The sequence below is a fragment of the Trachypithecus francoisi genome, unplaced genomic scaffold (genome assembly GCF_009764315.1).
Source record: "Trachypithecus francoisi isolate TF-2019V2 unplaced genomic scaffold, Tfra_2.0 Lachesis_group17, whole genome shotgun sequence".
In the NCBI taxonomy this organism is placed as follows: Eukaryota; Metazoa; Chordata; class Mammalia; order Primates; family Cercopithecidae; genus Trachypithecus; species Trachypithecus francoisi.
This window is the reverse complement of record NW_022681462.1, coordinates 99,167,695-99,187,792: the sequence shown is the minus strand read 5'-3', so window position 1 is coordinate 99,187,792 and position 20,098 is coordinate 99,167,695. Positions and strand designations below refer to the sequence as shown.

The window sequence follows — 20,098 nt, the reverse complement described above, 5'->3', positions numbered from 1 at the left end:
TGGAGTGCAATGGTGCGATCACAGCTCACTGCAGCCTCAACCACCTGGGCTCAAGCAGTCCTTTCACCTCAGCCTCCCAAGCAGCTGAGACTACAGGTGTGTGCCACCACACCCAGCAGAGTTTTTTTGTTTTTTGAAGAGATGGGGTCTTACGTTGCCCAAGCTAGTCTCAAACTCCTGGGCTCACGTGATCCTCCTGCCATGGCCTCCCAGAGTGCTGGGTTTACAGGCATGAGTCACTGGCCTGGCCTTGAAGTCGTTATGTAGCTTTTGTGTCCTTTTAAAACTTCATTAGGCTGGATTGGAAGAGTTATGCTTAATTGTGGTAACACTCATTAACACTTCAATAATGCTTACCACGTGTTAGGCCCAATCCGGAATTCCTAATGTATATTAACTTCACACACAAAAGATACATGCTATATATATATTACATATATATATACATGTATATAATACATGTATATATAATATATATACACGTGTATATATATATATTTTTTTGAGATGGAGTCTTGCACTGTTGACCAGGCTGTAGTGCAGTGGCACTATCTTGGCTCACTGCAACCTCCGCTCCCGGGTTCAGGCAATTCTCATTCCTCAATTTCCCCAGTAGCTAGGATTATAGGTGCGCAGTGCGTGCCACCATACCTGGCTAATTTTTGTATTTTTAGTAGAGAAGGAGTTTTACCATGTTGGCCAACCTGGTCTTGAACTCCTGACCTCAAGTGATCCGTCTGCCGTGGCCTCCCAGAGTGCTGAGATTACAGGCGTGAGCCACCACACCCATCTGGGAGATAAATATATTTAATCTTCACACCAACTCAAGATGTAGGTTCTGTTATAAATTCCATTTTACAGATGATGAAACTGAGGCACAGCAAGGTTATTTGCCCAAAATTGTCACAGTAAGAGACAGAGCGAGGATTTGAACCCAAACAATCTGGCTCCCGAGTCAGTGTCCTTAACCACTATTCTCTCTTCCTTTTTTGTAAGTACATTAACATAATTTTCAGGAGAAAGGTTGTGCTAGACTTTGTGGAAAAATCTTTTCTCATCCTAATGTGAGAAATATCTGCCATGGTTCAATGTATGTGAGTGCGTTATATCTTTGGGGTGGGAAAAAAGTGTGAGAATACTCTCCTAAAGAGTATTTTGTCTTAATTTACTGTATGTATTACTGAATATTGAGAGCACTTTGAGCTCAGTATCTTAATTTCCTGTGTGGTTTGTTTAAAATCAAGTTTTGTAGCTATACACACAATAGAGTAAAAAAAAATACACAAAATCTCTAAAAAATGTTAAATAGCATAATTCATGCAGTATATTTTGAAGAAAGACCTTCCTGGATATGTTATCCACAATTTCTTTGTGTTCAAAGGCTTTTTAAAAATCTGACTTAATTGTTTTTGTTGGCATCTTTCAAAATTTAGTAACATATCAGCAGACGACATGTTGTATACCGAGACGGATTTGGAAGAAAGCATGGACAAGATCGAAACTATCAACTTTCATGAAGTTAAGGAAGTTGCAGGAATCAAGTTTTGGTGCTACCACGCGGGGCACGTCCTAGGGGCCGCCATGTTCATGATCGAGATCGCAGGCGTGAAGGTACCCGCTGGCTCTGGCGCTTTTCTCCCCACAGAAATCAGTACAGAGCTTTGTGCCACCAAGTACTATTAAAAAAAATATTCCCTAAGACTTGCAAAAGTGTCAGAACACTGAATCATAAAAATACAGTTAACACTTTTTCCTGTTAAATATCGTGGTTCCTACCTCCATTACAATACTTTCTGTATCAAGACTGAGAAAAAAAAAAAAAATTTTAAGGACTGAGAAAAGAGTAAAATAAACATCTCAGAAAGGAATTCCCTGACACTATAGGATTCAGTTTCCTTTAGAAAACTGGTTAGGGAAGAGGTGTCTTTGTGGCTTCATTCATTTAAAAATAAAACACAATTTGATATTCATGTCCCCCTGATGTCTTAGGATTCACAGATAAGCCCCTAAGCAGAGTGGACTGCAAGAGTAAAAGGGGTTAATTAGGAAAGATCTTTAGGGAACCCTTGAACTCCTGCAAATATGGGTGGACTACTAGGTTTCTAGACTCCAGAGCAGCAGCTTTGAACTCTGGCTGCACATGAGAATCTCTTAGGGAGCTGTTGAAAAGTAACTATTCAATCAAAATCTGGAGGTGTAGCTTGGCCTTTTCCTTTTTGAGTTTTCTAGGTGATTCTAGCGTGCAGCCAGAGTTGAGAACCGATGCTCTAGTGTAACGTCCTAAATTTTTCACAGCTGCTTATACATTTGGAACCTTTAGACGAATTGTAAAATATATCCCTAAATCACGTATTCTTGCAGTTTGCTCCAGGGCACAAAAAATAAGTAGCACAAATGCTGATGTGAATTCTCTTGGAATTTGATGCAGACCTTCTTAGGATTTTATCTCCGGTTTTAGACCATGTACCTCGGTGCACTCCTTTCCTTGTCAGCATGCCCTTTTTCTCTAAGAAGTCAGAGCACTTCTCAAGTGTATTAATGTTATATAGGTTATCTTTGTGAGATGATTCTGGGAATAGATTATTCCCATTTACTAGATGAAATAATTGAAGCATTGGACCGTTTCCTGACTGAACTACACATTTTGAATGCGACACAAGCACTGCATGTAAATTTCATCCGTTTTAGACTTTTTGAAAACTGTAACTGCACTTTTGGATTTCATGAGTTTAATCTATTCGCTAGCAAAATGAAGCCTTCCCCAAATCCTAACTTTCTAGTTTTATCTTTTTCACAGCTTTTGTACACAGGTGATTTCTCAAGACAAGAAGATAGACACTTAATGGCAGCTGAAATTCCTAATATTAAGCCTGATATTCTTATCATTGTAAGTATTAATGTGCTATATTGTAATCAATGTAATGTAAGGAGATTTTTTTTCTTTTGGAAAATAATATTGTGATCTCACTTTCATAACATGTTATTGGATATAAACTTATCTTTTTTTTAATATAAGAAAATTGGTGGCCAGGCACAGTGGCTCACACCTGTAATCTCAGCGCTTTGGGAAGCCGAAGTGGGTAGATCACCTAAGGCCAGGAGTTAGAGATGAGCTTGGCCAACACGGTGAAACCCCATCTCTGCTAAAAAAAAAATACAAAAATATGCTGGGTGTGGTGGTGCACACCTGTAGTCCCAGGTACTGGGGAGGCTGAGGCACAAGAATCACTTGAACCCAGAAGGTGGAGGCTGCAGTGAGACGAGATGACGCTGCTGCACTTGAGCCTGGGCTACAAAGCAAGACTCGGTCTCAAAAAAAAAAATTGGGGCAGGCACTTCTTTTTGTAGTGCAGCTTCACTTTCTTGGCGTTAAATGCATTAACTCTAGTCTAATATCAGAGGCAGCAGGCTGTCTTTGGGCAGGGCCATTTTCACTGGGTACGTCCTCTCCCTCTCTCCTAAATGTATTTTTCTGGATGAATGTGTAGAAGAACATCTATGGGTCATTTTGGAAATGGCGTGACCTCACTGCCTTGGCCACGGTGACTGTCCTCAGACCCTGAGTCCATGCTAACTTATCGTTTTGTTTATCTGTGTGTGTCCTGTCTGCCTATTAGGTTGCAAGTCCCAGGGGAGCAAAAAAATGGACTGTGTACCGAAGCTCTTTGGGGGCAGCTTGGGATGTGTGTTGCTGATGGTAGAGTCAGGGGTTGGGAGAGAAATCTTGCAGGCTTTGGTATATATAAGAACATCAGGTGTATGTGGTTCAAGGAGGAAGAGTTGTCTGTTTCTCCTCCACCACCTACCATGTTCCCCAGCTGCCCAGGCATGTGGGCCAGTACACACTGCAGTGCATAAGCAACACGTGAGCAGATTACATTAGACTCTGCTCATGGTATGCCCAGCATATAAACTTAATTTAAGGGAAGATTCATTTTTGAACCCTCAGAAAAAGTACTTATTTTCATAGTACCATACTTTAAAGCAGTGCTTCAAATTTTAATATGCATATAATCATCTGATTATATTGCTAAGGTACAAATTTTGATTCAGTATGTCTGGGCCGGGGTCTGAGATTTTGCACTTCTGATAAGCTCGAAAGGGATGTCAATCTTCTGGTCAGTGGACCACACCTAGTAAGACTTTAAGGATATTCTTAAACAGAAGTATAAGAAACAACATCTATTTCTCTTTTAAAAGCTCTGACTTATCAGAGGTGGGAGAAATAACCTTTTTCTTCCTAATGCAAAGCAAAATGGACATGGGAAGAAGATACAGTTTTGGACTATTTCCTGATTCCATTTTATAAAATGTTCTTCTTACTTAGATTTGAATTCTGGCATTCTTTTTTTGTTTTGTTTTGTTTTGTTTTGTTTTTTGAGATGGAGTCTCACTCTGGTGTGAGTGACGTGATCTCGGCTCACTGCAACCTCTGCCTCCCAGGTTCAAGTGATTCTCCTGCCTCAGCCTTCTGAATAGCTGGGATTACAAGGCGTGCACTACCATGCCCAGCTACTTTTTGTATTTTTAGTAGAGACGGGCTTTCATCATGTTGGTCATGCTGGACTTCTGACCTCAGGAGATCTACCCGCCTTGGCCTCCCAAAATGCTGGCATTACAGGCGTGAGCCACCATGCCTGGCCTTTTTTATTGTTGTTGTCAAATTGTATGTTTTTGAGATGGAGTCTTGCTCTGTCGACCAGGCTGGAGTGCAATGGTGCAATCTCAGCTCACCGCAACCTCCTCCTGGGTTCAAGGTATTCTCCTGCCTCAGCCTCTGGAGTAGCTGGGATTACAGCCGCCCACCACCACGTCCAGCTAACTTTTGTATTTTTAGTAGAGACAGGGTTTCGCCACGTTGGCCAAGCTGGTCTTGAACTCCTGACCTCAGGTGATCCACTTGCCTTGGCTTCCCAAAGTGCTGTGATACAGGTGTGAGCCACTGCGCCGGGCCTGAATTCTAGCATTCTTGCTTGCTCTTCCCAATTGCTATTGTGACAACACATTTCGAGTAAATGACATGCTAATGGAGAAGTGAATTGCGTAGCCCCTCAGCATTTCATTGATGTTTAACTTTTGAATTATTTGGGGATCATCGGTCTTAGTCTCACACTCCTAATATGTTATTTAGGAATCTACTTATGGGACACACATCCATGAGAAACGTGAAGAGCGAGAGGCAAGATTCTGTAACACTGTCCACGACATTGTAAACAGAGGCGGCAGGGGTCTCATTCCTGTCTTCGCTCTTGGAAGGGCTCAGGAGCTGCTCTTGATTCTGGGTATGCCATTTCCTTTCTATTTAGGAGATGATTAAAATCTTGTCATTTTATCAGGATAATAACGTGGTCTTCGATGAGTCATTCCACCATCCTGGACTTCAGTTTTCTTCATTTAAAAATAGGGATTTGGGGCCTGGCACGGTGGCTCACACCTGTAATCCCAGCACTTTGGGAGGCTGATTTGGGTAGATCATGAGATCAGGAGTTCAAGACCAGCCTGACCAAGATGGTGAAACCCTATCTCTACTAAAAATACAAAAATTAGCCGGGCATGGTGACGGACACCTGTAATCCCAGCTGCTCAGGAGGCTGAGGCAGAGAATTGCTTGAACCTGGGAAGTGGAGGTTGCAGTGAGCTGAGATTGCACCACTGCACTCTAGCCTGGGCGACAGAGTGAGACTCCGTCTCAAAAAAAAAAAAAAAAAATGGGGGCTTGGATCTAGGAATAACCCAGGAAAACACCAACTCTCATGCACTGCCGCTGGGAATGTGAACTGACGTCCCCTTCTGGTGGTCATCAGAAGTCTTAAAATATGGGTACCCTTTGGCCAGCAGTTCTGCTTCTGGGAAATAAATGAGATGTACAGAAAATTTTGTCAAGAAAGGTATTCATCATTTTAGTATTTTCAAAGAAATATCATGTCAGTAAATATAACATTATAGGAAAAAATTGTGTTACAGATGAGTAATTACATACTTTCACATAATAAGTCAACCAAAAAAGTAGAGTTCAAAACTATGTACTCTGGGCCAGGCGTAGTGGCTCACACCTGTAATCCTAGTACTTAGGGAGGCTGAGGTGGGCAGATCACTTGACGCCAGGAGTTCAAGACCAGCCTGGCTATCGTGGTGAAACTTCGTCTCTACCAAAAATAGAAAAATGAGCCAGGTGTGGTGGTGCACGCATGTAGTCCCAGCTTTTCTGGAAGCTGAGGCATGAGAATTGCTTGAGCCTGGGAGGCAGAGGTTGCAGTGAGCTGAGATTGCGCCACTGCACTTCAGCCTGGCTGACAGAGTGAGACTCTGAAAACAAACAAACAAAAAAACCTATATGTACTCTGATCCTAGTTAGGTAAAAAATGCACACACAAATGACCGAAAAGATACTAAATCTGGATAGTGAGAATATGGGTGATATTTTTTGTTTTCTGTTTTTCTCCATTTTACAAGTACTTCAGTGAACATGTATAACTTTTTGTAATAAGAGGAACAATGGTTGTTACTTTTTAGCATACATTTGTACTTAATGATCCTTTCTACCTCACATTCTGTGATCTATTTGGGAAAAGCACTCTTATTAAAGAAGAAAAGAAGGTACTTTGCAGCCAGTGGCTCACGCCTGTAATCCCTAATTCCAACACTTTGAGAGGCTGAGGGTGGAAGATCACTTGAGCCCAGGAATTTGAGACCAGCCTGGGCAACAAGGCAAGACCCTGTCTCTACAAAAAATGCAAAGAATTAGCTGGGTATGGTGGTGCACACCTGTTGTCCCAGCTACCTGGGAGGCTGAGGTGGGAGGATCACTTGAGCCTGGGAGGCAGAGGTTGCAGTGAGCTGAGATTGTGCCACTGCTCTCCAGTCTGGGCAACAGAATGAGACCCTGTCTAAAAAACAAAAAAAACAAATAATAAAATGGGTGCTTTGCATGTATGTAACCTCTGTGTGAAGCACTAGAAACGCTTGCATCTTACCTCTTCCTCTCTATTCTGCCGTCTCGGTGAGGAGGAGAAAAAAATAGTATCCCTGTCACACTGAAAAGGGAAACAGAAGGAAAGTTGGAAGAAATGACCCCAGAAGAAAAGCAAATCTGTAACAGATAGGACTTCTAGAAGCTGAATTTCCCAAATCCGAATCTAATTCAGTCTTTTGATCTTGATTAGTCCTCCTTCCTAACTGCAAGTCAAATTCGTCCTTAGAAGTCTTGAAGTCCAGGCCGGGCGTGGTGGCTCAAGCCTGTAATCCTAGCACTTTGGGAGGCCGAGACGGGCGGATCACGAGGTCAGGAGATCGAGACCATCCTGACTAACACGGTGAAACCCCGTCTCTACTAAAAACTACAAAAAACTAGCCGGGCGAGGTGGCGGCGCCTGTAGTCCCAGCTACTCGGGAGGCTGAGGCAGGAGAATGGCGTGAACCCGGGAGGCGGAGCTTGCAGTGAGCTGAGATCCGGCCACAGCACTCCAGCCTGGGTGACAGCGCGAGACTCCGTCTCAAAAAAAAAAAAAAAAAAGAAGTCTTGAAGTCCAAGTCGTTGTGACCAGTAAGATGAAGAGCAGAGAAGTTAGGAAGTTGAAACAATGTTGCCACCATCAAATTGGATTGCCAGATTTAGCAAATAAAACTAGAGGACAACTCATAAATTTTAGGTTCAGATAAATAATAATGTTTTAATATAAGTGTACCAAATATTTAATATATATCTTTTTTTTTTTTTTTTTTTTTTTTGAGATAGAGTCTCACCCTGTCACCCAGGCTAGAGACCAGTGGCACTATCTTAGCTTGGTGTGATCTTGGCTCACCACAACCTCTGCCTCCCGGGTTCAAGCTATTCTCCTGCCTCAGCCTCCTGAGTAGCTGGGATTACAGGCGTGCGCCACCATGCCTGGCTAATTTTTGTATTCTTAGTAGAGACGAGATTTCACCACATTGGCCAGGCTGGTCTCGTTAGTATATATTCTTATACTGAAAATCTTTTGTTGTTCACGTGAAATTCAAGTTTAACTGGGTATTTGATATTTTTATCTGGCAGTTGTACCATCTGCTCTTTGCAACTGGTTGCCCTTTTTCCTTAAAGTCTCGCTTGTAATAGAGTATAATAGAAAGGACAGCTGCTTTCAAATCTTATCTGTGTTTCAGATCAAATCTATCATATGGCTACAGCCATATGACCTTGGGCAAATGATTTAACTTTTTTTAATCTTCAAAATTTGTTCATAAAAACACGCACAACAAAACAAGAAATGGTGGTGTGGTTGTGGGATGTAATCCGCTTTAGGGTATCTAAGAAATCGTAAGAGAAACAAATCATGAATGGGATAAACTAGAAGAAAAGCAGGAAATTTATTTGTAACACACGTGACAAAGTTTTTGTCCTCATATAGAATTATCGTTGATACATCAAATGGAAGAATAAAATTCACACAATATTCAGCCTGTTGTTTTACCCTTAGTTTGCTAGGTAAGATGGTGATAAGTCTTCATAAGTTGTTTTGAAAATTAGAAATTAGGCCGGGCGCGGTGGCTCAAGCCTGTAATCCCAGCACTTTGGGAGGCCGAGACGGGCGGATCACGAGATCAGGAGATCGAGACCATCCTGGCTAACATGGTGAAACCCCGTCTCTACTAAAAAAATACAAAAAACTAGCCGGGTGAGGTGGCGTGCGCCTGTAGTCCCAGCTACTTGGGAGGCTGAGGCAGGAGAATGGCCTGAACCCGGGAGGCGGAGCTTGCAGTGAGCTGAGATCCGGCCACTGCACTCCAGCCTGGGTGACAGAGCGAGACTCCGTCTCAAAAAAGAAAAACAAAACAAAACAAAAAAAAAAAGAAAATTAGAAATTATAGATGCAAATAATATAATAGGCATATAATACATTTTCAAACCGCAGAGGCACCTATTAGAATAAAGGGTGGCTTTCAGCCATACTACCTTGATAAAATTTTGGGATTTAATGAGCGCTTTTCCTTTAACATAAGTCTTTTTTTTGAAGGTATATTACCCACTGCTTTCTTTAATTATCAGAAACTGGTTAGTAGTTTTTTAAAAATACAAGCATGGCTTGAGTGTGGTGGCTCACGCCTGTAATCCCAGCACTTTGGGAGGCTGGGCAGGAGGATCACTTAAGTCCAGAGTTTGAGACCAGCCTGGGCAACATAGTGAGACCCAGTCTCCAAAAAAAAAAAAAAATTAGCCGAGTGTGGTAGCACACTCCTGTAGTCACAGATACTCAGAAGGCTGATGTAGGAGGATCACTTGAACCTAAGAGGTTGAGGCTGCCATGAGCCATGATCACACCACTACCCTCGAGGCTGGTCAACAGCCTGGGTATAAAACACAAAAACAAAAAAAACAATAATAGCATAATATGACTACTTTTTTTTTTTAAGTGTTCAAAATCGATGAACTCTTGGCAATTCTATTTTGTAATTAGCACTCAATAAATCTGTTTGAAATGTTAATACTACATTTTTATTTAAAACCACAGAATTTTTTCTAATATGTTTTTCTAATACATTTAAATAAAAATGTATTATTTAGTGTCTCGTTACGGTAATAAGTTATAGACTTCAGTGTAAATTTATGCTAAGTCATTTTTAAAAGCCTCCACATCTTTGAACTATGATCACAGCATTCTTTTTTAGGTCATGTGCCATTTAGAAGTAAGTTTTGGTTTTGTAAATTTAAGTTAGTTACAACCAGGATAATTTTGCTTAAACTCTTTAAAATATAGTTATGTGCTTTATTTCTTGGTTGTGTGTGTATCATTTCTTGTTTCTATGTGTATCGTTTATTATTTGAACTTTTTACCCCATGTAACAAAGTGGTGTTTGTTTCTTGCAAAATCTCTCTAGATGAGTACTGGCAGAATCACCCAGAACTACATGACATTCCAATATACTATGCATCATCTTTGGCCAAGAAGTGTATGGCAGTGTACCAGACATATGTAAATGCCATGAATGACAAAATCCGCAAACAGATCAACATCAATAATCCCTTTGTTTTCAAACACATTAGTAACCTCAAGGTGAGTGCTTGTGGAAGAAAGACAAGGATGGATAAAACCAAATCAGTCATTAGGAGTAGGAGGTACGAGGCCTCAAGTGATGGCTCATGGCTGTAATTTTAGCTTTTTGGGCGTCCGAGGCAGGAGGATCACTAGAGCTCAGGAGTTTAAGACTGGCCTGGGCAAGATAATGAGACTGTGTCTCTATAAAAATAAAATAAAAATCGTAGGCAGTACGTGTCAGTGACTCTAACTGAATTCCTCTTGCTGGAGTCGTACCTCTTCTCTAGCCGGTGTTGTTTTTCTGCGAGAAATCAAAACTTCAGCAGCTGACATTCTTTTTTTGCTTCAACAGATTTTGCCATTTGCCCCAAGTAGCCGTGTGTTCTCAGTATTTATAATACTTATCTCTTGCTGTAGGAATAAAAAGTTCTGAGGAGAAAAGTATCTTGTATTATGTATTTAAGTTTCTCTTCTCACTCAAACCAAATCATCTTTTTGATTAGTGCTGCAAATTCTGTATATGAAAATTTTAATATACTTTTCTAGACGCATTCAATAAAATCTGATTTTATTTAATTTAAAAAATACTGTTTAACTCAATTGATGCTTGAATCATAATAAAATAATTGATATCTGAAATAATTTAAAAGTGATCTTCCCGTTGTAAATAGGCTTTGTTCATAAAGTATATATTTTAAGTTAACTGCTTAAGGATTATAGACAAGTTCTCCCTGGAACAGCATTAAACCTTTTGATTTCCAGGCCAGCTCAGAATATTCATGGAGCATGCAAAGCCATTGTGAGTCTTTGGGAATATTTTTCAGAGTTGTGTCTTGGGTAGGTCAAGACCTGTTTGACCCTTCCTCTTACTTGCCTGCCTGCCTGCCTGCCTGCCCTGAAGATGGTCCTCATGGTTCTGATGGCTCGCTAGCTACCAGTAGAAGCTTTTGAAGATCAGCGTGAACTGACTGCTTTTTATTACTTGGTTTTTCTACCATTCCTAGCCTAAACTGCATAGGAACTTGGTAACTGAACTTAAAATGTGTACCGATCTTGTGAAGGCCCTTTCAGTAGTGTGATTAATCTCTTCCTTAGCCTGTCGTTATTCTTTAAAAAGAAAGCATGCTGTGTCAGCTGCTGGTAGCTAACATACTTTTCCCATTCTGTTTTCTCTCTTAGAGCATGGATCATTTTGATGACATTGGTCCCAGTGTTGTAATGGCCTCCCCAGGCATGATGCAAAGTGGCTTATCCAGAGAGTTATTTGAAAGCTGGTGTACTGATAAGAGGAACGGTGTTATTATAGCAGGATACTGTGTGGAAGGGACACTTGCCAAGGTCAGTTATAGTCATAGGCTATTGTGTTATTCCTAATCAGAATTACGGAGGTGGTAGGGTCCTCACAGGTTTTTGCACTGAAGTAATTCTTTAAATAGTACAAGTTTTGATTTTTAAAAATAAGGATGAGAATAGGTAGCTAGATATGAGCGTAGGATGTGGAATTATGCAGACACTGAATGGCATAATGAGGTCCCAGGTGATTGATGTACAAATTAAAGTTTGAGAAGTGCTCATCTGGTTGCAAGTAGTGAATAATGGACAGGAACCTATTTGAGACAAACACGTGAATACCCTCCCTCATCTCATGAAGAACAGGTTTACTAATATGTATGACCTTTTTTTTTTTTTTTTTTTGAGATGGAGTCTCGCTCTGTCACCTGGGCTGGAGTGCAGTGGCCGGATCTCAGCTCACTGCAAGCTCTGCCCCCTGGGTTTACGCCATTCTCCTGCCTCAGCCTCCCAAGTAGCTGGGACTACAGGCGCCCGCCACCTCGCCCTGCTCATTTTTTGTATTTTTTAGTAGAGACGGGTTTCACCGTGTTAGCCAGGATGGTCTCGATCTCCTGACCTCGTGATCCGCCCATCTCAGCCTCCCAAAGTGCTGGGATTACAGGCCTGAGCCACCGCGCCCAGCCTGTATGATCTTAAAAAGCTGTAGAATGTGTTTTGGTTGACCACCTTCTACTGTTATGAAACATTGATTTTCAGCTCTTAGGGATGTAGAAATTGTAGAAAATACATGCAGAATTTGAGAGGCAGTTTCTGAGCATCCAGGTATCACATTCTCATCCTCTTAGCATTAACATCTATTTTATTTTTAAAAATATAACATGATTCTTTATTTTGATAATCTTTATTACTTTACCTTGTTCTATAAAGTTCTTTAGTGGCAATGTTGTATTTAAAATAGATTTCCAGGCTGGGTGCAGTGGCTCACACCTGTAATCCCAGTACTTTGGGAAGCCAAGGCGGACAGATCACCTGAGGCCAGGAGTTTGAGACCAGCCTGGCCAACATGATGAAACCCTGTCTCTACTAAAAATACAAAAAATTAGCCGGGTGTGGTGGCGTGTGCCTGTAATCCCAGCTATTCAGGAGGCTGAGGCAGGGAGAATTGCTTGAAACTGGAGGCAGAGGTTGCAGTGAGCCAAGATTGGCGCCACTGCCCTCCAACCTGGATGACGGGGCAAGACTCCATCTCCAAAAAAAAAAAGGATTTCCAGGCCTGGCACGGTGGCTCACACTTGTAATCCTGCACTTTGGGAGGCCACAACGTGTGGATCACTTGAGCTCAGGAGTTCAAGACCAGCTTGGGCAACGTGGAGAAATCCCATCTCTACGAAAAATAGAAAAATTAGCCAGGCATGGTGGCACATGCCTGTAGTCCTAGCTAGTTGGGGGACTGAGGCAGGAGGATTTCTTGAACCCAGGAGGTTGAGGCTGCAGTGAGCTGAGATCGCACACTGCATTTCAGCCTGGGTGACAAAGTGAGACCCTATTTCAAAAAACAAAGATTGTCAGAATAGAAATGTATCCACATATCTGGGAAATGACTTTGGAGAGCACAAGAATAGTTGGGAATACAGGTTTGTCTTTCCAGGCATGAGAGTTATGATTCTCACTGGCAGCACACCAGATAGATGAGTTTTAGTTAATTTGTTTACTTTTCTCATTAAATGTTTGCTTGATTGAGAACATGAGTATTTGATATTTACTGTCAGTTATATTAGAATGATTTTGTGCTGAAGGTCCTAAATTTAACATGAGTTTATGACTGCATGAAAAAATGAAAATGTACCTTTACGTTTATAACTGGGTAGTTTGTTATGTTATTTTTCTTCATTTTCCACAGCACATCATGTCTGAACCTGAAGAAATCACTACTATGTCTGGACAGAAGTTACCACTGAAAATGTCTGTTGATTACATTTCTTTCTCAGCTCACACGGATTACCAGCAAACTAGTGAATTTATTCGTGCTTTGAAACCGCCTCATGTGGTTAGTCTTATGAATTTGATTTATTGTACTAAAGGGAAAAGAAGTGCATACCCAGGAAACTGTGCAGCAGGCAGTTCACAAAGCAAGCATCACCACCTACTAATGCAATACCCCATGAGCAGAGCCTTCCACGTGTGCTCGGGTTTGGCCTTTACAACTCCCCTTTGATTTCAGCAAGCTGCACCCTTTCTCCGTAACCAACTCTTACTCAGACCTACCAACCCCAATCCTAATGTTTTTCTATTATTTTCTGCTGCCTCTCCAATAATTTAAGAGCCAGGCTTGGAGTATGACTGCTCATTTGGAATGCCAGCTCCATCTCTTACTTACTGTGTAACCCTTGGCAAGTTACTTAACCTCTCTGTACCTCATTTGTAATTAGGAATAATAATAGCTCATAAGGTTATTGTAAGGACGAAGTGAGAGAAAATATCTAAAGCACTTAATGTGGTGCCTGGCACATAGTAAATGCTTAATAATAAGAAATAGTACAAGGATCATTTGGAGAGAGGAGAAAGACAAGTCATATAATAGTATAAGATTTAAATAGATATGGAATATACTGTATAGCGTGGCCGGGCGCGGTGGCTCACACCTGTAATCCCAGCACTTCAAGAGGCTGAGGAGTGTGGATCACGAGGTCAGGAGATCGAGACCATCCTGGCTAACACGGTGAAACACCATCTCTACTAGAAATACAAAAATTAGCTGGGTGTGGTGGCGGGCGCCTGTAGTCCCAGCTACTCAGGAGGCTGAGGCAGTAGAATGGTGTGAACCCGGGAGGTGGAGCTTGCAAGGAGCCGAGATCATGCCACTGCACTCCAGCCTGGGCGACTCTGTCTCAAAAAAAAAAAAAAAAAGAAATATACTATATAGCTCCTTATTAGTATATGATTTATTTATTTGTTTATTTATTTATTTATTTATTTTTGAGATGGGAGTCTCGCTCTGTTGCCCAGGCTGGAATGCAGTGGCACGATCTCGGCTTGCTACGGCCTCCACCTCCCTGATTCAAGCAATTCCCCTACCCTAGCCTGCCGAGTAGCTGGGATTACAGGCACACATCACAACACCTGTCTAATTTTTTTGTATTGTCAGTAGAGACAGGGTTTCACCATGTTTGCCAGACTGGTCTCGATCTCCTGACCTCAGGCAATCCGCCCACCTTGGCTCCCAAGCAGCTCTCTGTCTCAGCCTCTAGGAACTGGGATTACAGGTGCCCACCAACACACCTGGCTATTTTTGTATTTTTAGTAGAGATGGGGTTTTACCATCTTGGCCAGGCTGATCTTGAACTCCTGACCTCGTGATACACCTGCCTCAGCCTCCCAAAGTGCTGGGATTACAGGTGTGAGCCGCTGCACCCGGCCAACTTATATTTTTAAGTATGATGTAACTTATTAAAAATAAATTAGATATTTTGATGGAATTGGAAAGGAGGGATAAGCTGAAAAAAGTGTGTATTTTTGATTAGAAGAACACTAATGAAGCATGTGTCCATAGAAAACAGATGAAGTGGCCTTTCCAAGTGTATTGGAAAGCAGAAGAAATGGCCTTTTGTTAGTTTTGTTTGTTTGCTTGTTGTGTTTGGTTTTTTTTTTTTTTTTTGGACGGAGTCTTGCTCTGTTGCCTAGGCTGGAGTGCAGTGGCGCCAATTTCGGCTCCTTGCAGCCTCTGCCTTCTGGGTTCAAGCGATTCTCCTGCCTCAGCCTTCCGGGTAGCTGGGGTTACAGGCACGTGCCACCACGCCCAGCTAATTTTTGTATTTTCAGTAGAGACAGGGTTTCACCACATTGGTCAGGCTGGTCTCGAACTCCTGAGAGATCCACCCACCTCAGCCTCCCAAAGTGCTGGGATTCCAGGCATGAGCCACTGCGCCTGGCCTTGCTTGTTGTTTTTTAAATATGTTTTACTGTGGTAAAATATCTAACATAAAATTTGCAGTTTTAACCATTTTTAAGTGTACAAACCAGTGGCATTAATTATATTCACAGTGTTGTACAACCATCACCACATTCTGTTTTCACAGCTTTTCATCACTCCAAGCAGAAACTCTGTACCGTTACACAGTGACTCCCCATTTCCTCCCCCCACCCTGGTAATCTCGAATCTACTTTCTGTTTCTATGAATTTGACTATTCTAGGTATTTCATCTAAGAGGAATCATGATGCCTACGATGTTTCCAAGGTTCGTCACGTTGTGGCGTGTATCAGCACTGCATGCCTAAGTCATGGTCCGTTGTATGTAGACCACATGTTGTTAATCCATTCACCTGTGGATGGACACTTGGGCTGTGTCACTCTTCAGCTAGTGTGAAATGGTATCTCGTGGTTTTGATTTTCATTTCTCTAATGACTAATGATGTTGAGCACCTTTTCATGCAGTCTTTTGTTAGTTTTTGAGTTCTTTTTAGCATGATAGGCCTCACAGGCATTTGCCACTGGCCCTTAATGAGCAGATTATTTGGTCGCGAAAAACCACTCTCCTGTCCATAGCATCACGGTGTGTAGAATTTAGTCACAGAGTAGGCTCCTCTCAGGCGTTTCGTATTGAATGTGTGCATGAACATTCCCCCAGATTCCCAAGCCAGGGAGGAAAAGCCGTGTTGCTCTTTCTGTGTGGTGTCACCACCTCATCCTCAGCCCCATTTCATCCTGTCACTCTCTGGTTCTACTTCTGCTGATAGTTTAAGTTCCTGGGTTGAACTTCATGCTCATTTTCCTGTAATAACTGGCTCTAGCAAAAGTATAGCTGCAGGATAAAATTGCAACACTAGTAGTGTTGGTGGTAGTAATCAGTACTAGCTTACATTGATTATTTACCACATGCCAGGCACCGTACATGTGTTTTATATGAACTGACTTGCTTAATTTTCATGACCGACAGCTGTTCTGCAGATGAGAACACTGAGGCGTGAAATCACTTGGTCAAGGTTACACAGCTAATAAGCAGCAGCACCAGGATTCTGCTCAGGCAGCCAGGCCCAGGCCCTTCCCCACCAAGCAGTAAGCCCTGCCACGTGCTGGTGCTGGCTATGCCCAGCCACAAGCCATCTACCATGTGTGAGATGCTACGAACAATCTATCTTGGCCGGGCACAGTGGCTCAGTCCTGCAATCCCAGCACTTTGGGAGGCCGAGGCAGGTGGATCACTTGAAGCCAGGAGTTCAAAACCAGCCTGGCCAACGTGGTGAAACCCCATCTGTACTAAAAGTATAAAAATTAGGTAGGTGTGGTGGTTCACACCTGTAATCCCAGCTACTTGGAGGCTGAGGCATGAGAATCTCTTGAACCTTGGAGGCAGAGGCTGCAGTGAGCCAAGATCACGACGCTGCACTCCAGTCTGGGCTACAGAGTAAGACTGTCTCAAACAAACAAAAAAAAGAACAATCTGTCTTGTAAGATAGAATTTACAAAAGTGAATGAAAAGGGACTGGTAGCTAATGCTGTTGTTGTAAATACCCTCTAAAATATATCATTTGGGGCTGGGCACAGTGATTCATGCCTGTAATCATACCACTCTGCAAGGCTGAGGTGGGAGGACTGCCCAGAAGTTTGACACCAGCCTAGACAACATAGTGAGACCTTGTCTCTACAAGAATAAAATAAAACTAGCCAACCATGGTAGCTCATGTCTGTAGTCCCAGCTACCTGGGTGGCTAAGGTGGGAGGATTGCATAAGCCTGGGAGATTGAGGCCACGGTGAGCCAAGATTATGCCACTGCACTCCAACCTGGACAGCAGAGCAAGACTCTGTCTTTCAATAAAGAAATATATAAAGCAATAAAATGTTCCATTTGGTTCTGAAATATTTTATTAAGACAGGCACAGTGGCTCACACCTATAATCCTAGTACTTTGGGAGGCCAAGGTGGGAAGATCACTTGAGCCCAGGAGTTCGAGACCACTTGGGCAACATGCAAGACCCTGTCTCTACAAAAAATACCAATATTAGCTGGGCATGGTGGCATATGCCTGTAGTCCTGGCTATGTCGGAGGCTGAGGCAGGAGGATTGCTTGATCCCTGGAGGTTGAGGCTGCAGTGAGCCATGATCACACCAGTGTACTCCAGCCTGGGCAACAGAGTGAGACCCTGTCTCCAAAAATATATAAATATATGAGGTAGGCCAGGCTCGGTGGCTCACACCTGTAATCCCAGCACTTTGGGAGGCCGAGGCAGGCAGATCACAAAGTCAAGAGTTCGAGACCAGCCTTACCAACATGGTAAAACCCCATCTCTACTGAAAATACAAAAATTAGCCAGGCATGGTGGTGTGCACCTATAGTGCCAGTTACTCGGGAGGCTCAGGCAGGAGAATCGCTTGAACTCAGGAGGTAGGGGCTGCAGTGAGCTGAGATCACGCTACTGCTACACTCCAGCCTGGGCAACAGAGCAAGACTCCATCTCACAAAAAGAAAAAAAAGGAAACTATGGGTGTTTTCTAAGACAGTGGGGTAGCAATAGTTTTGTACGAGTCATAGGCATTTAAAACTAGAAGAGATTATAGAAATCAGCCCTTTACCACTATGAACATAGAAGCAGTGAAACATGGAAAAGGCATGTATCTCATTAGTGACAAAGACTGGAGTAGAAAAGAAGTTTCTTGACTGGGTGCAGTGGCTCACCCCTGTAATCCCAGCACTTTGGGAGGCCGAGGCGGGTGGATCACGAGGTCAAGAGATCGAGACCATCCTGGCCAACATGCTGAAACCCCGTCTCTACTGAAGATACAAAAATTAGCTGGGCGTGATGGCACGCACATGTAGTCCCAGCTGTTCGGGAGACTGAGGCAGGAGAATTGCTTGAATCTGGGAGGCGGAGGTTGCAGTGAGCTGAGATCGCGCCACTGCACTCCAGCCTGCCAATAGAGCGAGACTCCACCTCAAAAAAAGAAAAAGGAAAAAAAAAAGTTTCTTTACTCTGTTCAAATAGTACCACATAAGGATCTTTTAAAGCCAAACAGAATGAATATGTGTATACAAGTTGAATTGGCTGGAGGTCCTAGTGGTAAAGTTTCATAACTTCCAAGTATGTCTCTATTTCATATACTTAATTAATTCAACTCAGGACCATGATTAATCTGAATAATGTTTCCCTATATTCTTTTAACATTTATTCTATATAGATTTTAGTCCATGGAGAACAGAACGAAATGGCCAGATTGAAAGCAGCACTGATTCGAGAATATGAAGATAATGATGAAGTTCACATAGAGGTTCATAATCCTCGGAATACAGAAGCAGTGACCTTAAACTTCAGAGGAGAAAAACTAGCCAAGGTAAAAGGTTATGGCTCCTGTCTATCCGATCCGTGTTTTTTCTTCATGAAAGACTGTACTTCATAAGAAAATAGATCTTTAGTCAAAAGAATATGCTTATTTCTGTCTACTTGTTATACTACAGGAATTTTATCCTTATCCTTTCTGGCTTCTTTTGGTTCTGGCCATTCATTTCTTCAGGTGGAAAATGTTCAGCTTGATTAGATCTTAATGCAGCTGAATCTCATAGATCTTTAATCCACATCTCCACTTGCTTTTCCTTCCCACATCTGAGGGTAAAGAACTGTTCCTTACTGTTTGTTACTGTAGCCATGTATGTTTGTGTAGATATGATGGAATATATGGAAACATTTTCTTTTTAAAAATTAATCAGTCAGGTACAGTGGCTCATGCCTGTAATCCCAGCACTTTGGGAGGCCGAGGCGCATGGATCACTTGAGGTCAGGAGTTGGAGACCAACCTGGCCAACATGGTAAAACACCGGCTCTACTAAAAATATAGATATTTTAAAAAAATTTAGCTGGGCATGGTTGCAGGTGCCTGTAATCCCAACTACTTGGGAGGTTGAGGTGGGAGAATCCCTTGAACCCGGGAGATGGAGGTTGCAGTGAGCTGTGATTGCGCCACTGCACTCCAGCCTGAGTGACAGAGTGAGACTCTGTCTCAAAACAAACAAAAAAGAAGTAATCAAGCCTGGGCACGGTGGCTCACTCCTGTAATCCCAGGACTTTGGGAGGCCAAGTCAGGTGAATCGCTTTAGCTCAGGAGTTCAAGACCAGCCTGGGCAACATGGTGAAAGACAGTTCTATGAAAAATACAAAAATTAGCTGGGTACGGTGGCATGTGCCTGTAGTCCCAGCTACCCGGGCGGCTGAGGTGGGAGGATGACGTGAGCCCAAGAGGTTGAGGCTACAGTGAGCCATTGTCCTGTCACTGCACTCCAGCCTGGGTGACAGAGCAAGACCTTGTCTCAAAAAAATAAAAAAAGAATTAATCATTTTTCAGTGAAATGTACTGTTTTCAGAATTTGAAGTTGAAATAGTTAAGGAAAGCCTGAGCTGCCTTTTTAGAGGGATTCTGTCAGAAGTCTGCATCTTTACTTCTGTTGATCACAACTCCTTTAGAAATACTTCTAAGGGAAACTTTTAAAAAATTACATATATAATTTTAAATTTTTAAAAGCGAATTGAAATCAGTATGTTGAAGAGATATCTGCAACTCCCATGTTCTGTTTTTTTGTTTTGAGATGGGGTCTCATTCTGTTGCCCAGGCTGGAGTGCGGTGATGCATTCATGACTCACTGCGGCCTCGACCTCCCTAGGCTCAGCTGATCTCCCATCTCAGCCTCCCAAGTAGCTGGGACTACAGGCACAAATAATTTTTTTTTTTTTTTTTGAGAAGGAGTCTCATTCTGTCGCCCAGGCTAGAGTGCAATGGCGCGATCTCAGCTCACTGCGACCTCCGCCTCCC

The 20,098-nt window shown here is 42.4% G+C and overlaps 1 protein-coding gene across 2 annotated transcripts in view; it reads left to right on the top strand.

Moving 5' to 3' along the window:
* Nucleotides 1-20,098, top strand: part of CPSF3 (cleavage and polyadenylation specific factor 3) — a 53,266-nt gene that overhangs the window by 7,974 nt on the left and 25,194 nt on the right. The window contains exons 5-11 of one of the 2 annotated variants that reach the window (XM_033176594.1): nt 1,434-1,611; nt 2,798-2,887; nt 5,132-5,282; nt 9,853-10,028; nt 11,190-11,348; nt 13,204-13,350; nt 18,476-18,628. In XM_033176594.1, coding sequence (XP_033032485.1) covers nt 1,434-1,611; nt 2,798-2,887; nt 5,132-5,282; nt 9,853-10,028; nt 11,190-11,348; nt 13,204-13,350; nt 18,476-18,628 — 1,054 coding nt within the window. The remainder of the gene's footprint in view (nt 1-1,433; nt 1,612-2,797; nt 2,888-5,131; nt 5,283-9,852; nt 10,029-11,189; nt 11,349-13,203; nt 13,351-18,475; nt 18,629-20,098) is intronic. The other variant, XM_033176595.1, reaches the window with a different exon arrangement.